A 10742-nucleotide genomic window follows, 5' to 3' on the forward strand; every position below is an offset into this window, starting at 1 on the left:
CGAACATCAGAAGAGAGAAGATGGCAAATTTACTATTGCTTACTATCCTCACTGCACCTGTAGCAATTCGTTTTTTAAAACTAATTCCAGGGTAATATAATACAAAGTATAATGCTATAAATTCAAACTAAATCATTACAAAATTGCAAATCTAAAAAGTTAGCTAGATTAATGCTGCTAAATAAGGTGGAAACGCGTCATCACAGTCTGTAAAATGGGCCCATTGAACTAATGGTGAAAGTGGCAACTAGCAAAACTTGCAGATGTGGGTTGAATGCATCACTACACACTGTGTGAATATGTACTGTACGTTATTTTAGAATTGTTGGATAGAGGTTGCCTATCGCATCGTGTACGTTTGAAACGTCAATTCCGTCAGCTGAAAAATGGTGTCTGTGTAGTAAAAAAAAACATTAAGTGTTCCATTTGAGACATTAGTACTCTTTGAAAATTCACACACTACATGGCTGAGTGCAAAGTGTATGTTTTAAGTGCATAATGTATAGTGTGTCATTTGGAACACAGCTCTACTGTAAAAGGAATGTTCCAAGAACGTTGGGGATTGGTTCCCAAAAAAATAAATAAACTGGATCCATACACTAATGTTAGTGTGATGTTCAGCGTTTGCTGGGAATTCACTCCCATATAGTTTTATTTATTTATTTAATATTTGTGTTTGTGGATAAAGAATTTACTTTAGAATATGGATGAGCAAAACTAAGTTGAAGTCTGATGAGAAATTGTAAAGAAACTCTAAAACGATTTTATAAACAATCTTCTTTTTGCTGTTTACCAGTCTAATCGGCTGTAATATATTCTAGATAGATACACAATAGAACGGTTACAATACAGTGTCAGGGATGAGGAAAGTTTAAAGGATTAAGAATAGTTCACCCAGAAATGAAAATTATTATCCATATTATTATCCAAATGACTCAAGTGGTTAAATTCATATCTTCAGAAGTGATATACAAGTCAGAAGTTTACATACACTTAGGTTGAAGTCATTAAAACTCATTTTTTTAACCACTCCACAGATTTAAATTAGATAACTATAGTTCTGGCAAGTCGTTTAGGACATCTACTTTGTGCATGACACAAGTCATTTTTCCAACAATTATTTAAAGACAGATTGTTTCACTTTTAATTGACTATATCACAATTCCAGTGGGTCAGAAGTTTACATACACTAAGTTAACTGTGCCTTTAAGCAGCTTGTAAATTTACAAAAAATGATGTAAAACTTTTAGACAATTAGCTTCTGATAGGAGGTGTACTGAATTGGAGATGTACCTGTGGATGTATTTTAAGGCCTACCTTCAAAGTCAGCGCCTCTTTGCTTGACATCTTGGGAAAATCAAAAGAAATCAGCCAAGACCTCAGAAAAAATTTGTGGACCTCCACAAGTCTGGTTCATGCTTGGGAGCAATTTGCCTGAAGATACCACGTTCATCTGTACAAACAATAGTACGCAAGTAGAAACACCATGGGACCATGCAGCCATCATACCGCTCAGGAAGGAGACACATTCTGTCTCCTAGAGATGAACGTAGTTTGGTGTGAAAAGTGCAAATCAATCCCACAACAACAGCAAAGGACCTTGTGAAGATGCTGGAGGAAACAGGTAGACAAGTATCTATATCCACAGTAAAACGAGTCCTATATCGACATAACCTGAAAGGCTGCTCAGCAAGGAAGAAGCCACTGCTCCAAAACCACCATAAAAAGCCAGACTACAATTTGCAAGTGCACATGGGGACAAAGATCTTACTTTTTGGAGAAATATTTTTTGGTCTGATGAAACAAAAATTAAAATTTTGGCCATAATGACCATCGTTATGTTTGGATGGTAAAGGGTGAGGCTTGCAAACTGAAGAACACTATCCCAGCTGTGAAGCATGGGGGTGGCAGCATCATGTTGTTGGGGTGCTTTGCTGCAGGAGGGACTGGTGCACTTCACAAAATAGATGGCATCATGAGGAAGGAAAATTATGTGGATATATTGAAGCAACATCTCAAGACATCAGCCAGGAAGTTAAAGCTCGGTCTCAAATGGGTCTTCCAAATGGACAATGACCACAAGCATACCTCCAAAGTTGTGGCAAAATGGCTTAAGGACAACAAAGTCAAGGTCATGGAGTGGCCATCACAAAGCCCTGACCTCAATCCGATAGCAGATTTGTGGGCAGAACTGAAAAAGTATATGCGATCAAGGACGCCTACAAACCTGACTCAGTTACACCAGTTCTGTCTGGAGGAATAGGCCAAAATTCCAGCAACTTATTGTAAGAAGCTTGTGGTAGACTACCCAAAACGTTTGACACAAGTTAAACAATTTAAAGGCAATTTTACCAAATACTAACAAAGTGTATGTAAACTTCTGACCCACTGGGAATGTGATGAAAGAAATAAAAGCTGAAATAAATAATTCTCTCTACTATTATTCTGACATTTCACATTCTTAAAATAAAGTACTGATCCTAACTGACCTAAGACAGTGAATGTTTACTATGATTAAATGTCAGGAATTGTAAAAAACTGAGTTTAAATGTATTTGGCTAAGGTGTATGTAAACTTCTGACTTCAACTGTAATAGGTGTGGGTATTGACCTAACAGATCAACATTTAAGTTCTGTTTTACTATAAATGCCCACTTTCACTTTCACTTAAATACTTAGGGATTTTAAAATGCTAAAAATATCAATCATATCGCTTCTGAAGATATGGATTTAACCACTGGAGTCGTACGCATTACTTTTATGCTGCTTTTACGTAATGTTTGGACCTACAGAGTTATGGCCACTATTCACTTGCATTATATGGACAGAGCAACAGAAATTAGATATGCTTCTAAAAATCTTTATTTGTGTTCTACAGAACAAAGAAAGTCATACAAATCTGGGATAGTATGAGGGTGAGTAAATGATGAGAGAATTTTCATTTTGGGATGAACAATCTCTTTACGGCAGGATATGTTGTACAGAACGTTTCACTGGCTAAAGGGCAATCCAGATTTTACTGCTGTACGACATGATTGCTCTTTTCAAAAGAAACATGGAAAGCACTCAAACACAGCAAATAAGAGACAAGGCCGCTTTATGATTTTTTTCCCCCTGCTGTACGCCGGAACTTTGTTCTAGGTCTAGTTGTAGCCGGATCGTTTAAGAGCTGCGCACTCAGGCGGCGCGGAGCAGTTTTGTGGTTCGTGAAGTAGTTTGGTGCTGGAAGTGTGATAGGGCCATTACGAAGAACAGACAGGAAGGAACGACATGGCGCTTAACCTGACTGTCAACAGCGGTAACCCACCTCTTGGTAAGGGCATATGTAATGCGTTGCATTTATTTCTTTTTACTTAGCATTTAGGACATGAAGTTTGCAACTGCGCTCGCGCACCGGTCACTGCACTGACACGCAGAATATACTCGTGGCATAGTAAATAATAATCTGTCTGCATTTCTTACTGTTTATTGTGGGTTTTTCTTGTTCTCCGTCGCCTTAAAGATCAATAGAGTCAAAGCAAGGGCATTAACAGTAAAGTGCTTGGTACTGCTTTTAGAAAATACCAAAAGAGAAGCATTGTCTGTGCTTGATTTTATTATTAAGGGGAAGATGTGTGTTTTGCTGTCACACACAAGGCTGGTTGATGGAAGCCACTTGAAAGAGCTGACTGACTAAATCTGTTTATTTCACACCTGTCAACTTAAGACACTCTGTGCAGCAGGGTTGTTTTTATTCTTTTTGTTAAATATGTTTGTGTAGGGTGAGATCATTTTGATGGCCGTGTGTGATGTGGTAAAATAACAAATTAAATATCTAAGGACTTGCTGACTGGGCACACTGCAAGAAACCAAAACCAAAAGGGATGTCACAAGCTTTTTGCATTTTAAATACAGTAAAAGAGTGTCTCAGAAATATGTTGACAAACCTATTAGTCATAACTGATGATCATAAGTGGATTAGGGCAAACATAAAGAAGGAAATGCTATAAATAATTTGCTTGTATACTTTGTTAGGGAATGTAGAAACATAAATGCTGTATTGCCTTACTGTATTTAAAGGGTTAGTTCACCCAAAAAGGAAAATTCTCTCATGATTTACTCACTCTCATCCCAGATGTGTATGACTTTCTTTCTTCTGCAGAACACAAACGAAGGTATTTTGATGAATATTTCAGCTCTGTAGGTTCATACAATGCAAGTGAATGGGTGCTAAAATTTTGAAGCTCCAAAATCCACATAAGGGCAAAATAAAAGTACTCCAGACGACTCTGGTGTTGGTTAAATCCATGTCTTCTGAAGCGATTTGATAGGTGTGGGTGAGAAATAGATCAATATTTAAGTCCTTTTTTACTATTAATTCTCCTCCCTGCTCAGTCAATCTCCACTTCACTTTCACTTTCTCCTGTTTTTGGTGATTCACGTCCTTCTTGCATATCGCCCCCTAATGGGCAGGGAGGAGAATTTATGACAAAAAGAATGACTTAAATATTGATCTGTTTCTTACCCACACCTATCATATCCTGTCTAAACACATGGATTTAACCACTGGAGTTGTATGGATTACTTTTATGCTCACTTTATGTGGATTTCGGAGTTTTTGGCACCCATTCACTTGCATTGTATGAACCTACAGAGCTGAAATATTCTACTAAAAATCTTCATTTGTGTTTGGCAGAAGAAAGTCAAACATCTGGGATGACATCAGGGTGAGTTAATGATGAGAGAATTTTTATTTTTGGGTGAACTATCCCTTTAAGCTTTTCTTTACACTATCCTCACTTTAAGCAACAGATTATATGTGCATAATAACAAAATTTTTGCTTACAGTTAAGCTGATTTTAGAATGTTTACTGGAAAGTAAAATGAATTTGAATGGTAATCAATCATACAAAAGTTTAATCAGAGGTACCCAACTGTATAAACCTGATATAATCACTTTGCATAATAAATAAGTGCACGTCTTGGTGGACCAGTTTGCTCACTTTGCATTTGTTTTGCGGCCAATGTAACCTGAAAGCACAACTGTTTTCATTTTATCTTAGGTGTGGCTTTTCATATTTTCATGCTTGCACAACCTGCTCCCATGATTCTTTAAAGGAATACTCCGGGCTCAATACAAGTTCAGCTCAGTCGACAGCATTTGTGGCATAATATTGATTACCACAAAAATTTATTTTGACTTGTCCCTCCTTTTCTTGAAAAAAAAAAAGTACAAATCTGGGTTAGAGTGAGGCACTTACAATGAAAGTGAATGTGGCCAATTTTTGAATGTTAAAATACTCACTTTTTTTTATTTATTTATTTTTTATTTTTTTATAAGTATTGCCCCAAAGACATGAACAGTATATATGTGAACATGATTTTAGTGTGATAAAATCACTAACTAACCTTTTCTGTGAAAAGTTATAGCCAATTTTACAACTTCGTTGCCATGACGATGTACTGTCAACAAACCCTAAAATGACTGAAAAAATGTATATTTAAACAACTTTACAGCTCAAATAATACATGAGTTTTAACGGAAGAATTAAAGCAATGTTCCAGGTTCAGTACAAGTTAAGCTCATTCGATAGCATTTGTGGCATAATGTTGATTACCAAAAAAAAAAAAAAAAAGCGAAAAACAAGGTTACATTGAGGCACTTACAATGTAAATGAATGGAACAATGAAATTGAATGTGCTTGCATTAATTCTTCTGTTAAAACTTGTATATTATTTGAGCTGTAAAGTTGTTTAAATTGTCATTTTTACAGTCCTTTTAGGGTTTTAGGGTTTGTTAACTTAACATCGTCCACCAAGGATTCATTATTTTCACACTGAAATTTCTTAAGACACAACTGGCTGTCAAACACATTTTGAACTACACATAACACATAAACTGCACAGAAGCTACACATATGTATTTTTCTTCAGAGACATATTGAATCTAAATAGATGCACAACTTAATTTCAGTAGTACACCCAAATGACAATAGACATATCATACTGTTCATGAGTTACACTTGCTATAATTTACTTCCACGTTGCTTCTTCATCAAATAGCAATGTCATATGTAAATCAAGTATGTATAATCTCCTCCCAAGCACGACTGCTGTGTGCATTTTTCATGTCCCTTTTTGATTTGTAATTAGTAGCACTTACTAAACATGCAAAAAAAAAAATTTCTTTAGAGCAAATAGTTTTGTTAAAAATGTATGTCCTCTTATGGGGACAGCGGGACTAAATTGTGAAATTTTAAATAATACCAAGCTATAGAAAATCAGATTTTATTATCAAATTGTTTATTACGTTTCCAGCAGTGTTGGTTATTAATTTTTTGAGACGTTACAGACATTACAGCTGATTTTCTGTAAAGCTGCTTTGGAACAGTGTGTGTATTGGGAAAAGCACAAATAATAATAATAAAAAAACAAAACATTCAAATAAAAATATACTGTCTTTTATGTTACAATTTTTTATTTTCTACTTTGGCTACAAAATCTCAGTTTTCTCTAGGGATGGGACGATGTATCAAATTTCAATATGTCGTGAACCAAAAAATGGCGAACCATATCGTGGCTCAATTCGATATTTCGAAATTTGCAACATTGTTCTCTGTCCATGTGATCATTAATGAAATGACCCATCAAACTTCATAATCTCTCTATTGCTTGATTTTACCCCTACTGCGCTTTTTTCTACACTGTTTTCAGGGTTCACACAAGGTCCCTAAAGTGCTTGAGTTTAGCTTTTAGAAATGTAAGTTCAGGAATACCTGGAAAATCGCCTTGTTTTGGTGAAAAGTGCTTGAGATTAAAGCGGATCGTTTCCTCCGTGTAATGTGTGTCCATCAAAGATGAGGCACACTACACTTTCATTGAATAATGTGTCTTGACATCCTTCCTATTCTTTACAGTCATATAAAAAAGTAAAACGAAATATTAATTTTAATCTTACGCAGCATGGATGAGCTAAAGAAACTGAGAGATTTACGTTGATTTTGCTGAACTGGAACACTATAAATTGCACCTTGAAACTCTTAAAGTGACAGTACCTTTTTAGCGTTTCTTATACAAATTAATGTAAACTCGATGTTTTTACTTGTAAATTGTACACATTATTTCAAACAGTGATAGCTCATATCTTTATTACATACACCGTTTTATGATATAATATTAATTAATATAATGTAGAATTTTTGTGTTTTTACAAAGTTACATTTTGATTATAATATTGACAAAAAATATTAAAAATATAAGTATACACTTTCACATACTTTTGTCAGGACAGGTTTTGTTCAGTTCTGTTGCTTGTTTTGCACCTGAATGTAGCCAGGCTGATTTTAAACATTTATATTGTGTATTAAAGAACTTTTTTTTAATGAGAAATCATAATGACATTTTGCTGAAACATTTTTTTCAGAAAATAAATCATTTAAAACATTTAAATATTATTATATCAAATGGAGATTATATTGAATTATGAACCTCATATCGTATATCGAACTGAGTCATGAGATAACCATATCATACCATCCTTAATGTTTTCTCTTTGCACTGTCAAACAAACAAGTGATAGCCAGTGCTGAAGCATTTTACCAGTCAGAAATCAGAAAAAGTAATGGCCAGCATCATCCAATCACGGCCAACCATGTTAAAATAAAATGTAGCATTATAAATTCTGAATCTATGTACTGATTACCATTGTCCCATGTCTGCCAACCATGTTGAGTGGTCCAAACATCATCTGCAGCCTGAAACTGTACTTTTGGGCGGATGTTAGGAGTGAATTGGCTGCTTAGGAAAGCTAGGATGCTCCCTTGCTCCCTATTTAGTGAATGACTTAACCTCCAGTGTGCTGTCTGTCTGCACTCAGAATAATTTGAAATGCACCTTATTTTCATCCTAACTCCATATAAAGCCTCTGAAAGCAACATTTCTCAGCTTTTGGATAAACTCATTGATTCTCAGTGTGATATGCACAGTACACATAGTAAATACAGGTGCATCTCAATAAATTAGAATGTCGTGGAAAAGTTCGTTTATTTCAGTAATTCAACTCAAATTGTGAAACTCGTGTATTAAATAAATTCAGTGCACACAGACTGAAGTAGTTTAAGTCTTTGGTTCTTTTAATTGTGATGATTTTGGCTCACGTTTAACAAAAACCCACCAATTCACTATCTCAAAAAATTAGAATATGGTGACATGCCAATCAGCTAATCAACTCAAAACACCTGCAAAGGTTTCCTGAGCCTTCAAAATGGTCTCTCAGTTTGGTTCACTAGGCTACACAATCATGGGGAAGACTGCTGATCTGACAGTTGTCCAGAAGACAATCATTGACACCCTTCACAAGGAGGGTAAGCCACAAACATTCATTGCCAAAGAAGCTGGCTGTTCACAGAGTGCTGTATCCAAGCATGTTAACAGAAAGTTGAGTGGAAGGAAAAAGTGTGGAAGAAAAAGATGCACAACCAACCGAGAGAACCGCAGCCTTATGAGGATTGTCAAGCAAAATCGATTCAAGAATTTGGGTGAACTTCACAAGGAATGGACTGAGGCTGGGGTCAAGGCATCAAGAGCCACCACACACAGACATGTCAAGGAATTTGGCTACAGTTGTCGTATTCCTCTTGTTAAGCCACTCCTGAACCACAGACAATGTCAGAGGCGTCTTACCTGGGCTAAGGAGAAGAAGAACTGTACTGTTGCCCAGTGGTCCAAAGTCCTCTTTTCAGATGAGAGCAAGTTTTGTATTTCATTTGGAAACCAAGGTCCTAGAGTCTGGAGGAAGGGTGGAGAAGCTCATAGCCCAAGTTGCTTGAAGTCCAGTGTTAAGTTTCCACAGTCTGTGATTTGGGGTGCAATGTCATCTGCTGGTGTTGGTCCATTGTGTTTTTTGAAAACCAAAGTCACTGCACCCGTTTACCAAGAAATTTTGGAGCACTTCATGCTTCCTTCTGCTGACCAGCTTTTTAAAGATGCTGATTTCATTTTCCAGCAGGATTTGGCACCTGCCCACACTGCCAAAAGCACCAAAAGTTGGTTAAATGACCATGGTGTTGGTGTGCTTGACTGGCCAGCAAACTCACCAGACCTGAACTCCATAGAGAATCTATGGGGTATTGTCAAGAGGAAAATGAGAAACAAGAGACCAAAAAATACAGATGAGCTGGAGGCCACTGTCAAAGAAACCTGGGCTTCCATACCACCTCAGCAGTGCCACAAACTGATCACCTCCATGCCACGCCGAATTGAGGCAGTAATTAAAGCAAAAGGAGCCCCTACCAAGTATTGAGTACATATACAGTAAATGAACATACTTTCCAGAAGGCCAACAATTCACTAAAAATGTTTTTTTTATTGGTCTTATGATGTATTCTAATTTTTTGAGATGGTGAATTGGTGGGTTTTTGTTAAATGTGAGCCAAAATCATCACAATTAAAAGAACCAAAGACTTAAACTACTTCAGTCTGTGTGCATTGAATTTATTTAATACACGAGTTTCACAATTTGATTTGAATTACTGAAATAAATGAACTTTTCCACGACATTCTAATTTATTGAGATGCACCTGTATAGGCACAACTCCAAAAAATGGATGAGGCACAGGGGTTGGAATGAGGTCCCGAGTCACTAAATACCCGAGATATGCATTTTAAGGGTTAAAGGAATCTGAATTGGCACGAGTTTCCTGCCAAAGCATTAGTATACATTGTGCAAGCATACAAAATGAACAATAAAGATGTATATCTTGAAATGTATGCACATTAGTTTTTATTTTTGTGGGCAAATTTTTCTGTACTTGGAAATAAAAAGGTCAAATGCACGTACATGCCATTTTCAGCTTGGAGTTTGTGTCCCCACTATTTGCCCCGTTTTGTTTGGCATGGCTTTACATACAGGTATTATATTTCCATTGAAATTCATCTCTCGTCCTGTAGGGGCGCTGTTGGCGGCCGAACATGTGAAGGACAGCATCAATCTCTCTGTGGAAGAGGGCAAAGACACCATGCTCCATGTCTCTGAGTGAGTGTTTGTCCAGTATGAGAAGTGCTTGCTTGATGAGAAGTCAAATATATAGAGTTTTCAGAAGAGAGTGATGTCTAGAATCACAGTGAGATGGCTATTCAATGGGTATAACAAAATCTCTACCATTTGACACATTTCTAACATTGCACAGTGTTATACCGCCCAGCCTGATGTAGCTGCATGGCATTACTCACTACTCTCCTTGATCATGAGCACAGTTTCAAAGAATGAGGAGCAATAAGCAAACTTTTGAGCTGTTTTTTACTGGTACTTTAATTCTCAATACCCATCATTCTATCTACTTCCCAATTTCTCTCATTCTGTGTCTCTCTACTTCAGTCAGGTGCAGTTCAGTGACATAAACTCCATCACACGTTATCTCGCCCGAGTGGCTCCAGCGTTAGGACTGTATGGTTCTAACATGATGGAGCAAACTGAGGTTAGATTTGGGCATCATATACTTAATTTCCATGAGTCATGGTTGCAGATTAGAATCATTTCATTGGGTTAAATTACATTGTCCTTTAACTTGTTCTCTCTGTGGCAGGTTGATCACTGGCTGGAGTTCAGTGCCCGTCGTCTTCGTGCTCAGTCAGATTTGTCTCCTGCTCTGGCTGAGCTGGATAAAGCTCTGGCACTGAGAACCTTCCTGGTGGGTCACAGTGTGACCCTGGCTGACCTCTGCATTTGGGCTGCTCTCAAAGGTCAGTCAATTCAAATCAAATCAA

General features: G+C 36.9%; 1 protein-coding gene across 1 annotated transcript in view; it reads left to right on the forward strand.

The window, feature by feature from the left end:
* Positions 1–3174: 3174 nt before the first annotated feature.
* The window catches only part of LOC127411296 (bifunctional glutamate/proline--tRNA ligase-like), a 55560-nt gene continuing 47992 nt past the window's right edge, over positions 3175–10742 (forward strand). The window contains exons 1-4 of the mRNA XM_051646770.1: positions 3175–3312; positions 9927–10011; positions 10354–10453; positions 10562–10718. Coding sequence (XP_051502730.1) covers positions 3270–3312; positions 9927–10011; positions 10354–10453; positions 10562–10718 — 385 coding nt within the window. The 5' untranslated portion in view covers positions 3175–3269. The remainder of the gene's footprint in view (positions 3313–9926; positions 10012–10353; positions 10454–10561; positions 10719–10742) is intronic.

This window comes from Myxocyprinus asiaticus, chromosome 20 (genome assembly GCF_019703515.2).
Source record: "Myxocyprinus asiaticus isolate MX2 ecotype Aquarium Trade chromosome 20, UBuf_Myxa_2, whole genome shotgun sequence".
Classification (NCBI taxonomy): domain Eukaryota; kingdom Metazoa; phylum Chordata; class Actinopteri; order Cypriniformes; family Catostomidae; genus Myxocyprinus; species Myxocyprinus asiaticus.